The sequence below is a fragment of the Lepisma saccharinum genome, chromosome 29 (assembly GCF_977018435.1).
Source record: "Lepisma saccharinum chromosome 29, izLepSacc3.1, whole genome shotgun sequence".
In the NCBI taxonomy this organism is placed as follows: Eukaryota; Metazoa; Arthropoda; class Insecta; order Zygentoma; family Lepismatidae; genus Lepisma; species Lepisma saccharinum.
In genome coordinates, this window is record NC_139257.1 from 12,946,278 (window position 1) to 12,971,225 (window position 24,948).

Here is a 24,948-nt window from a genome sequence, read left to right on the forward strand (position 1 = left end):
AAATTAGAAGTCGCAAATTATCCCATCCCACAAGTCATTTAGAAAATACAGCCCTCCCCTTTACGGCATGCAGTTGCCAAAAAAAGAAACATTATTTCCAATTTCTGAAGTCGCATAAATGAAATGGTATGTCTGAAATGTCCAATCCGCGAATATATCACACAAGTAACATATCGCAATCGCAAATGTTCCTATTGCACAAGTCAATCATAAGAAGAAAAAGAAAAAAATCAGACGTGTGCCTGTGAGATAAATCGATAATCCGAAATCTTCCGACTTGCGCCTGTGACATGAATGTACCATTCGCCATCATAAAGCTCTGAAAAACCTTTTTGACGTTACGCAAGGAATTTTAATTTCATAAAAAACGTAAGTTTCGTAGCACGTAGATCTAAAAAATTACTTTCCGCGCTATTTTGAAACATCGTTTATTATGAAGAACTAATTTTTGTAACGAGAATATTTGAAATGTGCGAAAAATCTATTAGGATAAATACACTGGAAATGACGTCTGTGAAGTTCTCCACATTTTCCTCAGCCACAAATACAAGCCACGCCCACGCCGCGCCCCTTACGGCAGGGTTGCAATCCCAGAAACCAGACCTTCCCAGGCAATATGTAAAAGAACATTTCGGATAGTAGTAAATCATGAAAGTTTAATTTCATGATTGAAATACAAAGAATAAACATCAAAGAACACAAGGAAATGAAGTTTCACGATAATTTTCTACAAATAACGAAGATATAACCACCCGAGACTGTCAACAAATAACGAAGATATAACCATCCCAAAAATGACTTATTTCTCGCGATATGCGACCGTTACCGGTCCAGCCACGAATTGCATTTTCGGCGCCTAAGACCAATCAAAGTTCAATTTAATGATTTTAATACAAAGAATAAACATCAAGGAAACGTATTATTTAATTAACAGTTTCATGGATCGGAGACACATTTAAATCGGATATTTTGTGTTTCTCGTGGTTAGTACTTACCAATTATATATTGCGGAACATAGTCGAAGGTGTCATTATGCCTTTTGCACGAAAACAAACACATTTTCTGCTAAAATAAACCATTTTCCTGAATGCTACGGAAAGCACCTTACGGTGCGATATCGCTTGCTTTGCGAATAATAACGCTTCTTTTGTTTTCGAATATCAGTTGTTTCCAACTCTATTGTGCATGAAAATTCCTATGTTCCGCGAATTATTGCGTTTTTTAAATTATACTTTCGGTACTACTTTACTATACCTAAGACACCTGGGAATAATTTCTTTCGCACTTTTTTACATTGCTAATGTACTATTCTGCATTCCGGAACACTTATTTAGGTGAAATAATTGAATTTGTTAGGAAAGTAATGTATATTTCTTACATTTACGAGTACTTACTGTTCTTGTTTATTTCCTCACACAACATGGCGATAGCTTACCGTTGATCGTTCCTTGAGCCAGAAAAAACATTGACGTTAGCCCAAAAATTCACGATAGCCCCACAAACCATCACGGGGACGAGGTATGCCTACTAGGTTAGGTTAGGCCTGTTAGGTTTGGTTCCATTAGCACTCCTTTCGTTCAATTTAGCATATACGGACAATACGAGAGCGTATTGTGCTCTCATGCAGGAAGCAAATGGCGGCAGCAGCAATAGCGCATCGGAAATAGATTTTCGTACAAAACCACATGCATTTGCATTAAAATGAATCAAAATTACATTCCCGAACATCAACAACGCTGCAGAAAATGATTTGCGTAAGTACTTTCTCCTGTAAATTTGAAGAAATCTGTCTCAGGTATAGTAAAGTGTTACCCTTTCTTTCAAGTCACGAAACATGCAAAGTTAGCCAGGTTAGGTTTGGTTTGTTTAGGTTACGTTAGTAAAAAATAAGAGATTAACTTACCCTCACAGCATCTTTCACGTATTTATTCCATGACACATCCTTCTTGCCCGCAGCCTTCTCTCCAGCATCCGTAGGGTAAGTAAGTTTTTTTTTTATACTTTCTGTCACTAATCATTCACGGGAACGAAGTATGCCTATGAGGTTAGGTTAGGTTCCGTTAGCACTCATTTCACCCCTAAATATGTGCTTCATCATCGAAAAATGTCCTCAGTACGTTCAATCATGCATAACCGTTCTAGCAGACAGCCGCCACTCCGGCGTCCATAGGGCAAGTCAGTTTTTTTTGTGTTTTTTTTACACTTTCTGTCACTAACCATTCACGGGAACGAGGTATGCCTACGAGGTTAGGTTAGGTTCCATTAGCACTCATTTCACCCCTAAATATGTGCTTCATCATCGAAAAATGTCCTCAGTACATAAAATCACGCATATCCGGACAAGTCGGTTTTTCTCGATTTTCTCCTCCAGGAAAAAACAGGTTAGGCCTGTTAGGTTAGGTTCCATTAGCAAGGTTTGAAACACTGCTTCCGCACTGAAAATCGACAAAACACAAGCTGGCACATCATGACGCGCGATGATCCATTACGAGTGCACGCCATATTGTCTATTACAGAAGCGGAACAAGTAAGACAAATAATCAATCATAATATGAGAAGTTGACAGTATTTTATGGAAACAGGCGTAACTTCACCTTAAAGAATGTTCCGCAAGGCAAAATAGGTAAGTACCAGTGGTAAAATTAAGGAAATAAATGAGTGAAAGGTGTCCGGGCGTTATCGCATATTTACTCACAAAGCCGAAAAAGTGTTTTTGTCACTGTTTTTTTTGTCTAATCTTGGCGTGCAAAAAGAACTCCATTATTAACAATGCAATGCCAACATAGTGGGAAAAATTACTGTACATAATGGAGACACTAAAGAAGGCAGGTTTAGAAATTCAAACTGTTGAAGAGGAAGGACTAAAGAGATATTCGAAGAAAAATATTAACTGTGTCACTAATTGTAAGTAATATTAGCATGTATTCCAGAATAGAGTAATATTTTACAGGAGAAAGTACTTTCGTAATTGACTTTCTGTAGACTTGTGATAGGTCGTAGAAGTGCTCTCTCTCATCGGTCAAGTTATTTCACCGTTAATTCATGTTTGTATGTGAGTGCTAATGGAACCTAACAGGCCTAGCCTAACCTCGTAGGCATACCTCATCCCCGTGATGGTTCGTGGGGCTAACGTCAATTGTTTTTGGGGCTGCCCGTGGATGGTTTTTGGGGCTAACGTCAATGGTTAGTGGGGCTACCCGTGCATGGTTTTTGGGGCTAACATCAACCATCCACAGGTAGCCTCACAAACCATTGACGTTAGCCCCAAAAACAATCCACGGGTTGCCCCAAAAAAACATTGACATTAGCCTCAAAAATTCACGATAGCCCCACGACCCATCATGGGGATGTGGTGTGCCTACGAGGTTAGGTTAGGTTAGGTTCCATTAGCATTCATTTTCACCAAAAAATACCTACGGAAGGGGAAAAACAAGGAAGTTTAATTACTCGATATCTCGAAAATGCAAATTATTTTCATTAAAAAAAGCTAAATCCCTTGTTAAACAATATTTCGCAATGCAGAATAGGTACGTGGGAATGTCAACAATTATAGAATAAACGGGTTACAGACATTTCCCGGCTTTAAAAATTTTACCAATAATGGTTTTAGAGAGAATTGCATTACGTATGTGCTCCCAATTCTTATTTACGTCTGTTTCATTTATATTTTCATCATCATTTAAATCCTGCAAAACATCAAATTTATTTGACAGTTTAATTTGGTAATCTTTCTTAATTCTTTCATCAGTAAACTTTCCTGTATCAAATTTTAGAACTTTTAGATTTTGTTGCTTATGATTTTTCACTGAGAGTCTTTCTCTTAAGTTAGCAATTACTAAATAATGGTCACTGGCACAGTCAGCACCTCTATGTGTACGAACGTCAATTATACTAGTATGCCTTCTCTTATCAATGAGAATATGATCTATCTGATTATGAGTTTTACCATCTGGAGAAGACCAGGTATATTTATGGATATCTTTATGTTGAAAAGTGGTACTTTTCACAATTAAATTCTTTGAGGTTGCAAAAGTAATCAATCTTATACCATTATCATTACTTAATTCATGAAGACTTTCTTTACCAATCGTGGGTTTAAATGTCTCTCCTTTGCCAATCTGTGCATTACAGTCACCTAACAGAATTTTCATATCATACTGAGAAAATTTATCAAATTAACTAATTAGCACTCTTAAAAGCTTTACTAATTATTAGTTACCGGAGAAATTTTAAATTTAAAGATTTAAAATATAGCTTCAGAAGATGTTCTTGGTTTCTAGTTGACTAGGAGACTGGTTTTCGTGGATCTTTTATGCGATATAGATATTTTTATGCTAGATACATGACCAGTTGTTTAAACCATACAGGGTGTTATTTAAATGCTAAGAGCTCTAAACCTAACACACTAAAGTATGTGTTAATGGACATAATTAAAAATCAAACCATGTAAAAAATACCTGTGCACTATGATAAATTTGGATTTAAGCAATTGGAATTAGGTGCCACAAACCTGTGTAATGTACTCACCAATGCATTTTTGGAAGTAGAAGGCTACTTGGTTTTATTTTCTAGTACCAATAATTATGTTTTTCTTGTGTTCCTAGATGGAATGAATCATGAAGATGACATTTGATGAGTACATTTTCAATTTTTATTAAGAAACACATTTTTTTCCCTTTTACCATGACGGTATAACTTGAATACATCCATTACATGACCTGTCCTCATTTTTACACCCAACCTTCATAACTGTTCTTTAGTATTATAAATGGTGTACATCTTAATCAGTTGATTTTATTCTTAATAATTTATCAGGAAAATAATTTAACAATCTCAATTTTGAACATCAGACTTCAGCTTTCAATCCTTGTCTAAGGGTTTCTTCCTATTCTCCATGCAGAGTTACATTTTGAGTTTGAATTATCTCTAAGAAACCCTGCAAGGGCAGTTGATAGGTAATGCTTAGCATTAAGAGGCCATAGTGCAGGATCAAAAATTGGGGAAACTCATTACACACACCTAACCGTTTTATATTCCGTATTCGATATTTGAACTGCAGGATCCAAGAAAGTAAATGGAGAAATACCATGAAGCATATACAATGGCTCTATAGCTGCTCTTTTTCCAGTTTTTCTGGCATTAACCATGGATAAATTGATGTGTTGCTTAGGAGAGACCAGTTTGAGTTAAGCATATTTTTATGTTTAAATTTCTGCAATTCTTAAAAAATTACTATCTGCTATTGATGAAATGCTACAAGCAATACCTGTAGTTTCCTTGACCACTGTGAATTTTTATTACACCATGGTGCTAAAAGTTGTAAAGTTATTGCTTCTTTTTTCGAAGCGTGTCAGTATTGTCAATTCACCCCTTATATGTGTGGGGTCAGTTGACAATATGTATAATTCTACCCCATACATGGTTTGGAATATTTTATTTGAAACAATGTACTGCCTTAAAAATTACGGATTACAAAAATGTTTTCAAATGAACAGTATAACATGAAACATAAATGTTCCAAACTTAAAAAAAAAGTTTTGACTGAATTTTTTATCCAGTGTTTATTGTTATTGTTATATCACAAATACAAATGCAATATACTTGATTGATTGATTGATTTAGTTTATTTTACTTCGCGTTTTGGCTAATTTGCGAAGATGGGGATGAGTGATGAAATGATGAAATTGATGAACGGACATTCACAAGCAACCAAGCCTGGCCGGGATTCGAACCCGGGACCCTTGGCATCGCAGCGCGATGTGCTAACCACTCGGCCACAGGGTCGGGCAAATGCAATACACTGTCCTATAACTCTAATCTAATATATATTATTACAAATAATGTGCCTATGCTAGATGCTTTTGATGAAACAATTAATTGAAGATCAATTTTCTCAATAGGCCTACATTATTGTCAACTAGCCCCTTCCTTCCTATTGTCTACTCGCCCCGATCGCCATATTGGACTTTCTGGTCACGTCGCTGTTAAACATTGCTGTTTTACAAAGTATCTGAATATCGGTACAATTTACCATAGTCTTCTTGATAGCCTTACCATAATCTATGTGCTTACTTACTTTGAAAACATATGAGAAAGAATATGGACATGAGAAAATATACTTCGCAAATAAGAATTGATGTTATTTGTCATGCACTAGAAACTTCGTGAACAAGACGCTCAACTTCTTACTTGTGAGTTGGTTCTAGAGATGACACATATTCACAGTAACCTGCAATGTTGCCAACTCTCATCTAGTAGGAATAAAAAAAAAAAACATTTTGTCAACTTAACCCTTATGGGCAACTCCTCCCAGTCTCCCCTACTTATATTGTTTTCTGTGCACAATTACATTCATGTATTTTTTGTAAGTTGTGTAGCCATCCTCTTCAATATGCATTTTGCTCTTAAGATCAAGAGCAATTGCATTCTTTGCAATGTTGGAAATAGCAGGTACACAGAAATCCTGCTAAGGTTGTAAATGTGGAAGATATTAAAAGCCCTCTTATGATCAGATCTTCAAGAGAAGGGGGGAAGAGTGGTCAACAGACCTTGATTTTTAGTGGAAGGTGAAATTTGTATATTATTCCTCCCAATAATGAAACTTAAGGGAAGAAGAAGAAATTCAAAACTTTTCAACAAAGAAGAAAATGTATATCTGTTGACTACAATCTAATACAAGTAATAATATGAGTATACTTTCAATCAAATTATTACTGAGAACAAAATATTCAAAGATGTCTGCAGGATTTTTTGTAGGGAAGGGAGGAGGAGTAGACAAGGCATGTTCCTCCATAATGGTGTCATCCTATATAAGGAACTCTCCCTCAATGTGAAGTTATGACTTTCCTGCAATATCCGTATAGCAATATAACAAATGACCATAACTGAAGTAAAATTAAATGTGTGAAAGAAATGCTTTTAGGTTAACATTCATTTTCCAGTGATGGGAACATACCCCCCCCCCTTTTCCCCACCTTTCACACATCCATGAAAACATTATTTAAATTTTCTTTTTTATATTTTGAAGCTAGATTATAAGATTCATATTTTCAGAAGGAATTAAAGAGACATTATTTTATTTCTGGGTAAGTTGATCATGTATCCAAGTTCATTTTAAAATTACTGATGATGATGTTGCACCTTTCCCTTTCAATGATAATTCATATTGTAGTAAACCTCATTTTCAGTGCAAATAATGAGATTATATTTTCATCAATTTATTGGTTAATTAAAATATGAATGTGATATGCTGTCATATATTTTTGTGAAATCCCTATTGCTTGGTTAACATTGTTGTAAAGCTTCAAAAAGATTGAGTAATTTATAAGGGAGATAGAATTATTTTTCTAAGACAATGCAGCTCAAACTTGGGAGGCTCTGGGAATGGAAGAATGAGGAATCACTGAAAGTTTCATTGGCTACAAAAATGAAGCTAGACAAGTTAGAGACAAAAGAATATTGTTCCGTGTCACCACCATGGAAGGACTAAATGTGCAAAGTTTAATGTACAGGGTGTATCAGAAGTCCCTCACCACCCCTGTAAAATCCGCAGTGACATATTTTCATGGAATTTGATATGGGCGATACAAAATAGGCCTAGGAGGACACCTTTTGGAGTATGTCCAAGACCATCTTGAGGTTCAGGCCACAGCGCTCAGTCAAGATGTCATCATCTGGAGTCGATCGTCTTAATGCTGTAAACCCCTTGTCGTAATTTTACCGTAGATAATTAAGGTATATTTATAAAGTTAAATTTTGACATTTACCCTCCCGACGAATATAGAAGAAAAATTTATAATATTGAATATTTACACCAACATTTTCATTCAGGCCACCACAAAAATTCCTACCATAGCACATAGAAAGAGTTGGAAACCATTAGAAACTTCCTTGTGGAAAAATTTAAACATTGTATATCTTTAAAAAATATTATCGGGAATATTTGTCAACTACAGTAAAACTCGTAATTGCTTTTGTATGAACGTTTGTATGTAAAATCAATTAATTAAATAAAATAAACCATGTTAGGTTGACCGTAAACTTTCGAAGTTACCTAATCAATTAAATGGTCTTTAACTTTACCCAAAATTAATCAACCAGATAATGCAGATATTCTGCTTAGTTATGTACAATCTCAAAACAAAAGCTTAATTTCTATATCCTTGTAGCAAAAGCGAAACAAATTGGTACAAGGGCAATATTACATTTCTGTAAATAAAGATTAAACCTATATCATTTGTCATATTGTAATTTCGATCCTATCGACTTTACTGAAAAAAAGATAATAAACAAATTGAATCTTTTCATTGTTGTTAGTAAGATCTGTGACAATAACTTAAGAGTTTCATTGAAAAAAGCAGACTAATATTTCCATCTTAGCGTTCATATAAACATTTGGAATATTTCCTTACACTGTTTTTACATTGTTTTTACATTCTGTTAATAACATCGTGAAGAATGTTAATAAATTATGAAACAATAAACATTATGACTGATTTAATAATCAAAGTTACAGACATTGAAGCTTCACAAAGACAAAAATAAAAAGCAGTTCATATGAAACAGTTTTATAAAATTAACACATTTGTAGTTCATATTAACATAGCTAGGTAACAAAATTCTTTCTGTGTGAAAACATTTGTATTTGAAACATAAGTAATATATTCTTGGATAGTTTTACACACTAATATTTAATCGAAGTTCTTGTTACACATCGCACCCTTGTATTTGAATGTACAACATATCTTCCGATTAGCATAAAGAAGCATAAAGCGGGATAAAATAAGAATGTAAATGTACACATGTATCAACTTTGCCCCGCTGTATAGCTTTCTATCATTAAGAACATTTTGAAACTGAAAATTTGTGTAAATGACATGAAAATTTTATCGAATGCTTGCATAAAATTTACACTAACAAATTGCTTTAGTAGACACGAACGTAATATTTTAAACGTTGGCTAAATCTTGAAACAAATTAATTTGCAATCATAAACAATAATCTTAACGTTAACCAATGTTTTTAATAATTCAGGGTAAATTATTTGATATTTCTAAAAAAAAAATGTTGACGACAGATAAAACATGACCACATTTAAGATTATATTAGATGCTTATTCTGTACACATGAAATGTTTACATCATGAACTATTACTCTTATTTATTTATGAGTATAAAACCTTTGTTACTTCACTTGTATCTTTTCATAGGGACCGAATCACATGGAATTGCCCTAAACATTTTTCATTTTCAGCAACATGTTGAAGAAATGTGAACGTTACTCTTACCTTTTTCATCATAATTGCCTCTGCAATTGAGCACACAACACTTATACACCATACCTCTTGCACATTTAAGCATATTTACACGTCATGTAAACTCGATTACAGTTCCTAAATTTTCATTACAATTCCATATTCACTAAAAAGGTCCAACATTGATTCTGAAAAAGCAAATCAACCATGACGGCTATTTCGCCTCCAGTTGATGACGCTTAGTCACGTGACCGGAGCAAGCCATGAGGCTTTCAGATTGAGAAGGTAATGGTATGTCACAGGGAAAGCCGCCATCTTGAATTCAACCTTTTTATTTAAAATGGTAGGTGGGTTATGTGATACATTACCATAGGCTAGAATTTCGTCAGGATGTCAAATCTGAAATCAGATTTTATGCAACTTCATTTGGTGAAAAGTTATTACCAACTGAAAGTGATGTTTACCTGTTTGTTGCAGGTGCTGAACCATGCCATTAACAACTGAGGAATGCATCCAACTGTGGGTGGGAGAAGTGCCCGTGCAGTGGCTGCCAATTTCAACCTGCATCATCCAGAATATCACACTGTGTCACATGATGCAGTGGCACAGTTACTAACCAAATTCAAGGTCAGTCAGAGATGAAGCAACAGCTATGGCAGTGATGGCCTCCTTCTCGATGTCACCGCAGCAAAGCACACGTCATATAGCAATGTGTATGAGTCACAGTTCAGTGTAGAGTGCGCTACAGAGGCACAAGTGGCGTCCATATAAGGAAGATGATCCAGATCGCTGGGTGCAGTTTTGCGAGTGGGCTATCGGACACTTATGGCTAAATCCAAACGTTGCTATGCAGATACTCCATTCCAACAAAGCGAACTTCTACGTAAATGGGGAGGTGAATAGGCAAAACATGCACTATTGGTTGCATGGACAGATCCCTCCAAAATTTCCAGTCAGGCAAAATTATGGTGTGGGCAGGCATATGGGGAACACGGATAATTGGTCACTTTTTCATTCAAGGAAATTTAAATGTGGAACGATACCTGGGGATGCTACAGGGACAGACACTGACAGCTCTGATGTTGGAAGATGGTACATTTCCAGGTTTTTCCAACAAGATGCCTCCCCATTAAGGTATCCAGGTGCTTCAGTACATGGATGAAGAATTTCCTGGGGCATGGATTGATCGACGTGGGCCAGTTGAATGGCCTGTCTGATCACCTGACCTAACTCCAATGGACTTCTACCTTTGGGGACATGTAAAGGCTATGGTGTATGTTGTGAAATTTCGTGATCTTCGTCATATGGAACAACGTATCATGATGGCTGTCTTAGAGCAAATTTCACCAGATACCTTGCTCAGTGTCCACAGACATTGGGAGAAGCGTCTGCACATGTGCATTGCCCAGCACGGTATAAGGGGAATGGTTTTTTTTTATTGGGGGTTGCTTTGTTTATATTACGTTGCTTTAAAGTTGGTCTTACAAAAGGTTAACTTTAAATATATAATATATCAAAAACAGCAAAAACAAAAGAGAACCACGTTTTATGCGGCCACATGCAGACCCTATTCCACGTGTGGTGTTCCGTATAGTAACAGATATCCCCTGAGATATCTGTTAAGCAACAGACGAACTTTAGCCTAACTTTAATAATCGGTAACTAGAGGAGGGCTTAATAGGCTTATGATTCACTAAAATGATAGAAGGTCAGGCACCTTTAAACGACATATTTATTCATTGAAAAGAACATCGCTTGTGGCATAGCTGCCACCAAACATGAGCACTTCACTGTACAAGACACAAAAAGATATACAAAAGATTTTGTACTTACATATCAGCCGTTTTCACACTATATCACTCATACCTGGGGCCTTACACACGCTATTTCACTCTTTATCGCCACATCCCGACACATGGACAAATTTGTGGTACACCACACGAAAAAATTACTATTATGTGCTTCCTTGGTGTAACAAAGGCTTTGGGGGGTGATAAATGAATTTTCCTGGCTTTTCTTGGATGGATGGCTAAGAACAACTTGGATATTCTTTGATATCCTATGGATGCTTCTATGGCGTCAGTTCTGCCGACCATGTGGTCTGGATTTCCACATGGGATGAGGGACACAAAACTCGCTATTTTGCTGAATTTTCACTGGGATCGTTAAATGCACTTGTGGACACAATATCCCACTCGGTCACACACACTTAGGCCTGTGTTTACTGTAACAGGACCTTAGATCCCTTTTCCCTTTATGTATCCTTTGTTGCTGGCACAGGTGGCCATTCTCACACTGGATTTTACCAGCAACTTCCAAGCTGACCTGCTCTCAGGTGGGTCTGTAATACAAGTGAGCTTGACTAGCAAGCTCAGAACACAATAGGCCATCTGAAAGTCTCCTCTGTGACGTCACAGCCTTGACGGCTTCTCATTGGCCAGCTGGAGTCCTTTGAGATCTTTCCTTGTCTTTGGGAGAATTGCCACTTTCTCCCACCAGATGGCAGAGTTATCAATTGCTTAAAAAGCATAAACAAAAGTGTTTTTTCCAGCTTTTCTGGCTTAGTTATGCCAGATAATTGCAAATGAGTTTACTTTTAATAAATTAGGCATTATTTTACATATGGGTGAGTGTTATCTCTGATTTTCAGTAAAGAATAAAAGATTTAGTAAACATGTGATTTGGAGCACATGGTTTTTGTTCTCCAAAATGGCTACTGTTAGCCTAACAATGGTTGGTTCTTTATAAATAAAGCATTTCTACCCCTCCCATGAGTGACAACTGGTTGGTAAACATGACCCATGATTCTAATTGGGGGTGGGGGGTATAAGTTAATGGGAAAATAGCTCTCACAAGCTTTCCCTGATGCCAACCTAATGGCCCTTGTACTTAGGTTGGCCTGTGGTTATTTGTGTGTGGGCATGTATGTCCAATGCTGATTGGTCATAACGGACAACATGTGAAGCACATTCTGTAACAGGTAAACATCACTTTCAGTTACCAATAACTTTCACCAAATGGAGTTACTTAAAATCTGATTCCAGATTTGACATCCTGATGAAATTCTAGCCTATGGTCATGTAATACATGATCCACCTTTCATTTTAAATAATAAAGTTGAATTCTAGATGGTGGTTGTCCCTGTGACATACTCCAAAAGGTGTTCCCCTAGGCCTATTTTGTATCGCCCATATCAAATTCGATGAAAGAAGACAGAACTGAAATATCATGTATAGTTTTGAAGAAATGGTGTATTAGTTGCTGCTACACACTGATTGGCAATATTCTGCCCAGCTGTCCATAATGCAATATACACGGTGTCAATTTACTTGCAAGATAATCTAACAGAGTTATTTTTAGTGGTTTTCATTGATTTTATCTGCGACATTTCGTTCTGGTTTCCCACAACTTTCTCACTAAGATATACTTACAAAAACACAACCTCACGTGGCTGGTCACTCTACACTTCTTCTAGCCATGTGAGTTTGTGTTTTTGTATGTATATCTATCTTAGTGTAGCTTGAAAAAGTTCTGGGAAACCAGAATGAAGCGTCGCAGATAAAATCAATAAAAACCACTAAAAATAACTGTGTGAGATTATTTTGCATGTACAAGAAGTGGTTATGTGAACCTTCAAGAAGAACGTCAATGTACTTACTAGCTGTTCACTAGAGTTTAAATTATCTATCTTTAACACAGTCTGAAGTTATTTGCGCAAGCAGGTATGGTGCAAAAATAGAATTGAGTAAAATTTCAGTAACTGAATCTGTTTGAGAAAAGTAATTCCTGATTTTAACGTAACCCAGCATGGGTCCTTTGACTCTTGTGTCCTGGAGTAATCTACCAATAATAAATATATTTCAGAACTTCCGACAATAAGAGAAATATGCTTGAAAAATTCAGGATCAGGAGAAAGCTATAGCTGGGGGAGGCACCTAAGGCCTCAACCTCAGTGTCAACAACACCTCGATATGAAAAAGATGAGAGAAGGCCTACATATCAGCCATGAGTGCAACCACAACCCCTGGCGTGAAAAATGCCACCCAGTATTCACTTTGCCAACCAACCCATCTCCACCCCATCCCTCCCTAACCATGACTTTACACAGCTTCCGTTTCCACCATATTTTTCTACGACTGGAGATGGGGCTCACGGCTGCGAAAATTTAATTTTTTCCATTGTCGGAGGAGCATTTCCTTTTCCCTTTATAATTGTTACACACACACACACACGTGTATATATGTGCATCTTGTATTTGTATTTGTCTTCTATTTGAGCTCCATCTGATGTTTGTGTGTAAAATGTATTTTCAGATTGCAAGTGCCTCACCCTCATCAACACAAGATGGAGTTTCACGATCACTCTTTGTCCAACCTCCTGAAGGTAGAACCTGACCTCATGAGTTGTTCAATCAAGCATGAACCAAATGAAGAGTCAACTGAAAACACTTGGCAGCCAGCATCATCATCGTCAGTTATTAAATCTGAACCAAAGTTGGAACAAATGAAAGTTGAAGAGCCAGAGGATGTTTCCTTTCACATATACTTGAACCCTGGTGCTGGGATGAATGAACTTTTACAGGAGGATAGTAAATATTTGGATACGAGTGATGATGTTGCACATTTTGGTGCTGTTGCATGCAAAAGTGATGAGAGTGACAATGTTAATGTAGAGCCTGAAAATGTGAAGAGTGAACTCACAATTGAAGATGAATTTCCATCGCCAGGGACAGAAAGGTGGGTGCATGAAGTGTTTTCACATTTATAAAACTGAGTTCCATATTATTTTGATCATACTTCTTCAAAATTTCCTCTACTTGAATATTTAGTCATTATCAGAATTGCTTCTTGTGTATGGGCATAGGTATCGATTGAACACTTACTGTTGTTTTTATTTTTTTTTTTACATCATATTTCTTCCACTTTTGGCTAATCATTTTCAGTTTCAATTTTCCTTTATTAAAGGGCGAGGTTCAGCCTGCGGTTGTTCTACCACCTAAAAAGAATACCAATGGATACATACACATATTAAATAGATTCTGCATACTAAATGTTTGTGCAATAATAAACAAAAAACTAAAACAAAGGAGTGAGAAGCAAACAAGGAAGACACAAAAAGAACAAATACAAAATTGAGTCTACACACTCAAAAGAAAAAGATTGAAAACAAATACACAAATGATACACAAATTAATTGAAATAATTGTGCTTGGTGTGATATAGTTAAGACTAATAGAAATTAATATTATGTAAAAATATATAAATGTTCTTAATATATGAGAAAAGACAATATATTGTCAAGAGTTGGCAACATGTAAGGGGGAAAGTAAACAAGCAAAATGAAAATGGAAATACTTGTTTCTCGGAAGTTGGTTCAGAAATGAGAGCTATTATTCGTGAGTGCTGGAACACAGATATTGTTCATTTAACAATATAGTTTTTTGTTTGTCTTTGAAGTTGTTATGATTAGTGAGGGACGTCATGAAAAAAAGGAAGTTCATTCCACGCTTGCAGCTGAATATGTAAATGATGATTCGAAAAGCACTTGTGTCTTGCTTTGGAAGCTCAAGTTTTGATTTTCTCCTTGTTTTGTAATCATGTATTTTCCTTCTGAATTTTAATTTCTTGCATAGGTTTTTAGGTGTTTTGGTCTGTTAAAGATTATGAATAAAACAACACAGATGTAATTTTACGGCATCTGGCCATCTTCAACATTTTGTTTGCGTTTAAGCTTGGGAGGATATGATCATATTTTTTTATATGGTACACAAAACGAAAACATGAGTTTTGGTTTTCTTTCGAGCAGATAGATTTGGTCCGTAAATTACGTCACAGTAGTCCAGTATTGGAAATATCAGTTATTGTATTAGTCTCATTTTAATCTCTGTGTTTAGGCATTCTTTAGAGTTGTATAGCGATCTTTGCACAGCGTAAGATTTAAAAAAATTATTCTTGGACATGAATATCCCAGTTAACATGTTCAATGAAAATGACGCCTAGATTTTCACCTCTGTTGAATAAGGGATAATGGATGTGTCTAGTTTGATGCATATCTCGTTAGGATTTATCAGACAGACTATTTCGTCAACCAATAACAGAGAATGTTGATTTTGTTGGTTTATTTTTAGACCATTACTTTTACAGCAAGTTTTTATGCTGGATGAAAGATGAAAATAGTTTCTAGAATTAATTAATATCCGTAATCATAAATATAACCAGAATAAGAAATTTGACATGCTAATGTGGCTGTTTCATTCAGTAAGTCCTTTTTTAGTGAAGGTAGCCTCTACAAAATTGTGAATTCTATTATTATTATCCTGTGTTATTATTAAACCAGCCTGCCTCTTTGATGAAAGAACCGCAACGGTATGTTTACATTTTTTTCCTGCCCAAGCTTTACAAACAGAGGTGAATTGCTTTATTTTTAAACATTTCTGAGAGCCCCAGTTACAACCTATGCAGATGAAACAGCACTGCTTTGAAGACCACGTTTTCCATGTTATTTTTGTCTATCATAATTAAATGCTTCGTTCTCAGCACAGCTTCACCTTATTAAATATTGCATAATTTAAACGTTTCTTCCATACCAGCCATGACGACACGCTGCTGTTATGTATTACTACTGAATGTAATCAGAGATTTATCCAAATGGAGCGGTCATATTGTAAGCGACACTAGCGCTCAGGTAGTAACTTTAATTGCAAATATTTGAGTCCTAACATAACTAAATTAAGACTAGACACTCTCAAAGAATCCACTGGAATCAAAGCATTTACGTAATTTTTTTAATAGCATGTGGACATAATACTGCATTACCCCTGAAATGAAAGGCTTGTATGCCACTGTCTCAAGCTTCGGAATTGACCGAAATGCTGAGTTACATTGAAATGACTATAGCTCAGAAACTAAATGCCCTAGAGATATGAAATATATACCGTTGTACGCAGAATGAATCACAGATTCAGACGATATATAATTTATGCATACTCAGCGTACATATGGAGAGGGAAAGGGCCCTGAAAAATATATTTAAAAAAAAAATCGGGTTTCCCCTCCCAAAAGGATATCAAAAAGCAAAATTTATTGCAAAGAGTACAAATAAGAAGGTTTCTTTGTATTTACCTTTGCTGCTCCAGCTCCCAGGCTTGGTCTGGAGGCATGATGCCTTACTTCTGGTGGTACTCCATAAAACATGGCTCCAGACACAGGGGCACCTTGCAGGTAACGCATTGGCATCTACTTCGCTGTGAAGTTCGTGGCCCGCACAGCACACATCTCCGTTGTTCCCGTGTCATGGTGGGGAAGTGACAGGAAGCCACTAACCTCATAACGCGTGTTGGTGGATGGAGACGAACTTGATGATGGACCAAATTGTGCCACACCTTATGGAGCTGGGGTTCGAGTGCCTCGCCTGCCTCTTGTCCCCAAAAGACTTATAGCCAACTTCTCACGGAACTCACAGTGCCTCACGTTCTGATGAAATATCTTGAAGAGCAGATAGGTGTTGAGGATACATTGGTCGAGTAGGTGGAAGAAGAGCTTGACAGTCCACTTCATGGTCATTCAAGAAATTTCCCTCAGCTGGTGACTGATGGATGTTCGTCAACAGGTACACCTCTCTCTTTCTTGTCTTACCAACATATCACAGTCAAGTCATTCTTCACCCGAACACGTAGGTCACCTCTCTTCAGCTTCAAGTCAGTCTTTGAAAAGTTGGGTGGGAGGCCTTTTCGTCGGGGATTGACGGTCCCGCAGCAATAGATACTTCTTGTTGCGAGATCATCAAATAACTCTGGAGAAGAGAAGTAGTTGTCAATAAATAATTTATGACCAACTCCCTTCACCTTCTCCATCAACGCTACAACTAAACCATGCATCGCTGATGTCATGGCAGTCACTCTGTTCTTGTCCTTGCCCAGATATACAGTCATGTCATAGGTCACAGAGTTTGTAGATCTTGATTCAAAACCTCTTGTGTTTCTTTGGAATATACTGTTTGAAGATGACTTTCTCTTTGTACAAGACCATAGCTTCATCAACTGCGAAATGCTCTGTAGGATAGTAGCAATTAGAGCTAAGCTCATTGATATTGTCCAAGACAAACCTCATCTTCCACAGCCTGTCATAATCGAAATCTTGGGGGGAGGAGTTCTTCGTGTTGTCCTCAAAGTGTAGGAATCTGAGCAAGTGACAAAAGCGGTTACATGAAATCTGTTTTCCATAAAACTGTGTGTGAAGGTGGGGTTTTCTGGACCAGTAGTCTCGACAACGTAATCTGCGGTCATGTCCCATCAGTATTGTCAAACCAACGAAATGACTATAGCTCAGAAACTAAAAGAGAAGTCCCTTTTCCCACCTTTTCCCCTAAATTTTCATGAAGAAAAGAAAAGTGCAAGAAACATTTCTGTTAAATACGTGTGTTAGGAACAATATATATATAAAAAATCGAAATTCTAGTCAAAAATAGAATAGTTATAACGTAAAAACTATGACCTTGACGCATCATCTCGATCGAGATGCTTGGGACCACGAGGGTTACATTTGGGTATCTCAACCGAGACGCTTGGGACCCAAAAGTTTAAACCTTCTGTCTATTCTAATGAAACTTTTTCTTCATTCCATATTTTCTCTAACATCGCTTGTAATAGGTCAATGGAAGTTTCCTCATTAGCTTTAATTAGTTCCGGATTGAGGTTATCCATTCCAGGAGCCTTGCCATTCTTAATTTGCTTTATTCCTAGTCTAACTTCTGCTCTAGTTGGGGGCCCTAATTTAATTTTGGTAATTATTCTACTTCCTTCTGTTCTTGTTCGATTACAAGTTTCTTCTCTTTTCCCATCTCTATTCAATATGTCTGAAAAATATTCTCTCCATCTTTCCATTTGTTGTTCTTGGGTTAGCAATAGATTACCATTTCTATCTCTCACCAGTTTACTCTTCCTGAATGTTTTTCTGGATAATTTCTTAGTTATGTCATATAACTGTTTTAAGTCACCTCTCTTTTCTGCTTCTTCTGCATTTTGTGCTAAGTCCTCTACCCATTTCCTCTTACCTCTCCTCACACATTTCTTCACCTTTTTATCTATTTCCGAGTACTCTGTTTGGGCTGCTGCTTTCTGTAATCTTGTTCTGCTTTGGTTTATTTTTTGTTTTGCTTGTTTCCTATTTCTTATTACTTCCCAAGTGTCTTGAGACATCGAGTCTTTTTGTAGTTGATTTCTAATTCCAAGTACCTTCTCCAGTTTCTAAGTAGATTCTCTCCACATTTTCCCAATTTGTTTCAATATCTGGTTCATGCTGTGTACTTTCTGAGAGAGTTTGGAATCTATTATTTTTTTCTAATTTTAATCCCTTTTGTTTTTCTTTCTCTGTCAATCTTTGAACATTAATTTTCTTTTTTCTTCCTTCAAACTTCTTGGATGTTGACATTATTTTTAGCTTAAATTTGACTACCACAAGATGATGGTCACTGGCTACATCTGCTCCTCTTTTATTTCTTACATCCATTAGTGATTTCCTAAACTTCCTGCTTATTGTTATATGGTCTATTTGGTTTTCTGTAATGGTATCTGGTGAAACCCAAGTTACTTTGTGACAGTTTTTATGAGGGAAGATTGTTCCTCCAATGACCTATGAGAAGATGGCGTGGGGGCACAAGAAATAGACTGTAGTTCAATGGGGGAATTAATTGTCAGTTTGATTGAAATTTTGGTGGTCGTAGGCTTGGCTGTGGAACTACAGCAACATGACTTAAATATGAAGAAGAGATGAGGAATAAGATCATTATTGCAGCTATCACAATTAGGGTGAGATTTGTGTATGTTAGAGACATCTCAGTGCCTTGTCTGTAAATGAAGAAAAAGGGGAAATTAGGTTAAGAAAAATCTAGTGTGTGTATATACTAGGCATTTCCTCCTAGTATTTTATGTAAGATAACAGGTATGTAAAATGGGTCAAGTATAATTGTACAGGAATTGTATTAACGTGCTCCTGACTCGCCCTAACGATATGTAAGCTAATGAAATGTAAATAATAGCAATAGAATTATAAGAGTTAAAAACAAGGACGACTGATGAAATGAAAAAAAAAAAAACGGGGATAATTTTAAAGGGTGAACGTTCCATTACATAACATAAAGTGGAGGTAAGAGTTCACTTATACAATGCTGGTAAGAACAAGTTGCTTGAACTTATTTATCATGACAGGAGTGATCCATTTTCAGTGCTGGCAGTTACAAATGTAAACAGTTCACCTGGCAACAGTGACTTATGGACTTAGCATGGCAACGATTGCCAATTCAGTTTATTTACTTCCTGACTTTTTCTTTCTTTCGAAGCGTAAAATGTACGGGCGAATGGAAAAGAAAACAAAGCCGTGAATACCAATCTCGCTGGATACGCAGTGAGTCAAATCAAAACTTATTGATTAATTCTGACTTATGTGGGGTATTCATCCATTTTGATTAACTTGAGCAATATGATAAACAATAAAATGAATAATTAAAAATAAGCAAGTAAACTACAAATATTCATGGGGGTAAGGGGGGAATTTTCATTAGTCGTACATTATTATTATTTTGTTTTAACTTTTTGATGCATGAGTTTGTTAGGTGAGAAGGAGGGGGAGGGAGAGGGGAGATTCTGTGGGGAGTAAAGCTCTCTTTCAAGCGTGCTGTGGTAACAAGTTGAAGTTGTGCATGACAAAGTGATGCAGAATGGAAATATGCTCAATTATCGGCATCATACCTAGGTTTTTAGATGGGATACAGTGATCCTGTCTGTTTTAGGTTTCCCACGACCAGCAATGAAAGTGGCCTCATATGAGTTCCCATCTGTTTTGAGTTTGATAGTGCCCTTGTGCTTATACGAGGAATCAAACGCCTTTGTGACACCAGGTGTTGGGGTCAAATCCATTATCCAAACAAGTTGTCCTGGTGAGTATTCAACCTGGGGCGTCTGTCTGGATAATGTTTTTCCTGTTCAAATCGTTTGTGAAGGTTTTCATGTGTTGTCTTTCGCAGTGGTCGGAAGTAGCGTGCTACTTGTAGCGTCGCTACTGTAGCTAGCTACAAAATTTGTAGCGGTAGCTGTAGCGGCACTACATTTTTTAAATTGTAGTTGTGGCGGTAGCGAAGCTAGAAAATTCCTGTAGTTGTAGCGAAAATTTCGCTACAGCTAAATTTTTTCTCAGCATTTTGAGTTAATTTTTTAATGTGGCAACGGCGTCAAAAATAAATGACAATATTGCTTACTTTTGCAAGAGACTCAAAAAGACAAAGTCCATTACATGCAAATACAGATAATCTTGATTATAAATATCTTTATATCGCAGATTATAAATAGCTGCGTAATTTATTTCATTAGCATCTGAATAATTCTAATATCCAGATATCTAACTGGCTTATATGAATATATTCAGGCTAATAGCCATTTATTTTAGCTGCATCGCTATTTTGGGGAGAATCATGCTGCATTTGCTACACCGCCAGGAAAAAATGCCCCGTTTGTGCCTCCCCTGGAACAAATCCTGTGGATATCGATGGCGTAACAGACAGCAAAATATCGATAATTACTGTGTAAAACACAACTTACAGTGCAAAAACGGGCGATCCATTTTCTACTAATCTGACAAAGCAATAGTGCCAGCAATCAATGGTTCAGTACGTTAACAGCATTGATCATTGTCAGTGTATAGGATCACACAGGCAAGAAATTATTGTTACAAAAACGATTGTTTCTGGAATTACAATTATTTTGGTCATGATATTTGTTCGCAAATTTGAAAATTACAATATGTTTAGAACACTCGGGTTTACACATCAGTTTCCTCAATATATTTTATCATATTGTAAAAAAAACGTACAAGTTATTGACTTTCCTACAGAAATGACATTTTTTTGTTAAAATACACAGTTTTCAAATTTATGTATTTTTCCTACTTTTGCGTCCCTTTCCTGTAACTTTTTCTAATCATGGCAATGAGGATGCATTGCTTATTTAGTTATTTTCTTATCTATGACCGTTTTCTACCACTTTTGGCTAATTGTGAGAATGGGGAAGAATGATGAGTGGGGAATGGAGGAGCAGGAGGATCCCATCTTCCCCAACTAGGAGTCTTTCCTAGTGTTTGTTTTGAGTCCACTTTATGCACAAATCAGCTGATCGAGTCTGATACGAACCACCATGTGCCCTCCGCCAGGTATCGAACCTGGGGCAATTTGAATACAAGGTGACAATTACAATTTCCACTGTGTCTTCGGGGAAGCATTTTCAACAGAAAGACTTACGTAAAGCATTGTTCCACCTGTTTCTCATTTATACCATTAGAAGCATCCCCCAGCTATCCTCAAGGTTCGAGCAAATATCCGCCATCCCCCAAATAACATTCTGTTTAAGTTAAGAAGATTATATTGCTACATATCACATTTTTATCTTATTCCCATTTTGTGCAACACGTTCTAGTTAATTTCGATACATGTGATATTCTTCCAATTAATTTTAAAAAGAAGTCTGTCGCATAAATATTTTTTAGATGACAATCAGAACATCACGGATACGTGTAAGACCTAGTTTTTTGAATTGATATGCCACTTACAAAGGTACTTTATTTTCAAACACTTTATTAAAATTATGTAACTGAAGTAACACTGCTATAAAAATTATAGAATGAAGGGAATCATGGTAATAAATAACAGAATCTATTTTTCAGTACGTACAACTATCATACTAGGGCTTCTTTTGAATAGCCATATAGTTGTTTAAGTTTTTAATACAGAAGTAGCGCAAAAGTAGCGAAGTAGCGAGTAGCGAACAGGAGTAGCGTAGCGAGCTACTTTTTGGTAAATGTAGTTGTAGCTGTAGCGAAGCTACATTTTGGAAGAGTAGCTGTAGTTGTAGCGAAGCTACTTATAAAATGTAGCGTTCTGATCACTGGTCTTTCGTATTGATGTCAGCTGTTCGAGTGTCTGTGCGTTTGAAAGGGATATATTGTCAGGGTTGGTAGGAAGTACAGCATCTGCCAAAACTCTGGGATGGTGAGCAAATAATGCATAGTAATGGCTGTGGCTCAGTCCTGAATGAAGATTAATATTATGACTGAAGGTAACTAAATAGTTACCCCATTCATCCTTTTTCTCTAGTATATCCTCATTATATTCTTCAAGTAATTGAATGATGCTTCAGCTATTCCATTTCTTAAATGACCAGCAGTGTCAATATACTTCAACTGAACATCATTGATGTTTCCAAGCTCCCTCATCAATATGCTCGAGTTCGATGAAGAACGATCAAGATAAATAATATCTGGTATTCCAAATACAAGAAAAACTTTATCTACTAATGCGGAAGCAATAGATTGTACATCATGATTAGGCAAAGTAGTAGTGATAGCGTACCTAGTACAGCTATCTATCATTGACAAAAGGTATTTATGCTTGTTTTTTTAGAGGATACTAATGGTCCACAAAGAACTATGTGTATTTGGCGAGAAGAAAGGGAGGTGGGGGTGAGATCTGGAGAGTGTGGGGGGTTGATCCTTGTGGTCTCTTTGCAATTTGACATGGGATACAAAAACAAACTTGATCATAAACGTACCTCTTCATGTTTGGAAAATATTAAAGTGACAACATAAGGTTATAAGTTTTGTGACAACCTTGATGTGCTGACATCATGGAATTGCAATAAACTAATTGAAATACATCTTTTCTCAATGCTTGTGGGATACATAACTTGTCTTTAAATCCTGCTTTTATTTTCGTTTTCCTGTACAAAATGTCATTTTTCAAAACAAAAGAGTAGGAAAGTTTCTCAAATGTAAAGTTACTTTGGAGATTTCCTTCCAAGATGTGGACGATTTCTTGCAAATGAGGTCATTACGTTGTGCTGTCTTGATATCAAAATTTTCTGACTAGAAAAAAAATTGTGGAAAAGCTCATTTTCATCATCATTGTTGCGATTCTTATCTGTATTTGTAAGTGGTAGGGTTGGGTTTTTGTTCAAGTTGGGAAAGGGGGGAAATACAGTTGATGTTTGTTCGGGTGTGTGGATTCATCTGAATTGTTTGTTTGACTGTAGCTGTACTTTTAAATACATTTACATTCTCAATTTGATTAAAAATGTCGTGTGACACTGTATGAGTAGTTTCTTTAATTTTGGAGATATTCCACTTCGATATATGTCCTAAATGATTAACGGTAATGGTATTGTTGTTTAGTGAAATATCACACCTTTGTGCCTTTAGAAAATCATTTCTTAAGATTGGAACGAGTGTTTTAGATTCTACTATTCTAAAAGGGTGTGTATATATCTGTATTTGCCAATTGTGATAGGAAAAGCTACAATCTCAGTGACAGTTAGTTTTGCTCCTGTAACACCTTGAATGAAGGAGTGAACATTATATGTTTTTACTTTGGACTGGAGTAAGTGCCTGGGAAATATACAAATCTGTACAAGTAAATCAATTTGTTGCTCTTGAATGTTGGCGTGAATATAATGCAACCTGTTTATCTAATTTATTGGAACTGTATCTGACCTGATTTTATCTTCGGGATTGTTCCAGCACATAGAAGATGAATTCAGTTTAACGGATTAGCCTCATCTGGTTTATAAAACATCTTGAGCTCTCGTGGTTGTTTCTACAACAGAACAAACAGTGCGGTACATTAGTGTTTACCGATTAGCCATATTTCTATATTGTCCCCTTGATTTAAATCTTTGAGAACCCTTAGATTGACCTCTTGTGCTTGAACGGTATTATCCTTTTGATTAGCCCTGTAGTTGTTTCTGTGAGTGGGAAAGTTATTGTTGTTCCCCTCACTATTATATCTTTCATCCTTGTTATTTGCTGTGTTATTAGAGTTACACACAAATTCGAGGATATTTGCGCAAAAGTCAAATACAGAGCTGGGAATTTGTGTTTCTTTCACGGAGAGACATAAACCCTGTACCTGAGCTGTAATCTCATCTACTTGATTTACTTTGACATTAGGAGTCCATTTGTCACTTATTTTCTGTTTTGGCATTGATTGAGGCTCCACATAGTGTGGACTTAGTGAACTAACTGGGTGACAATACATGTTGTTTTGCTGGGGTAAAGTATGCGAGCATTGGTTGGTTACATTGCATGACAGGTGGGTTTGAACTTTGAGTGACTTGAGGAATGTGCTGGACATGCATGAGCGGTGTGGGAATAGGTATTGCTTTGGATCGGGAATGAACACCTGGGAAGTGGGGGAGAGGCGGTAGAGGTCATTATCTGATTATACCTTGTTTGTGCTAATGTGCACTCTATATCCCTCTGTTCTTCAACTAAACGAGACTGAATTAATGCTTCTTGATGTTCAAAATTCTGTAAATGGGAAATCAGATCTTCTGTTTAAAAAATGTGTTGTTACTTTAGCATCCAATAAATTCTGAATGCAATCCACTTATTATATACGATATAATCTGTTCTTCAGATGCCTCAGGAAAGTACTGCAATACTAGAGATTTCTTTTCTGTTACGTACATAAGCGTCGTGATTGCAATCGCCTCCAATTTAAAGAAGAATTGCTTGATCTCTTGAGGATTTTGCCCACTAAAGGGATGATGATACAATGCTTGGGATATACTGGTCATTGTAGGTGGTAACTCTGAAGGTCTGTTACTGCAAGTACTGTTTACGGGTGCTTTACATATTATTTTGGGTGTTTCTAGGAAG

The 24,948-nt window shown here is 36.5% G+C and overlaps 1 protein-coding gene across 2 annotated transcripts in view; it reads left to right on the forward strand.

The window, feature by feature from the left end:
* The first annotated feature begins 339 nt into the window (after nt 1-339).
* LOC145981208 (uncharacterized) overlaps nt 340-24,948 on the forward strand; it is a 28,221-nt gene continuing 3,612 nt past the window's right edge. The window contains exons 1-3 of one of the 2 annotated variants that reach the window (XM_083114339.1): nt 340-369; nt 13,567-13,989; nt 14,218-14,343. In XM_083114339.1, coding sequence (XP_082970465.1) covers nt 13,598-13,989; nt 14,218-14,284 — 459 coding nt within the window. In that variant the 5' untranslated portion in view covers nt 340-369; nt 13,567-13,597 and the 3' untranslated portion in view covers nt 14,285-14,343. Of the gene's footprint in view, nt 370-13,566; nt 13,990-14,217; nt 14,344-24,948 lie in introns of those variants that run through there. The other variant, XM_083114338.1, reaches the window with a different exon arrangement.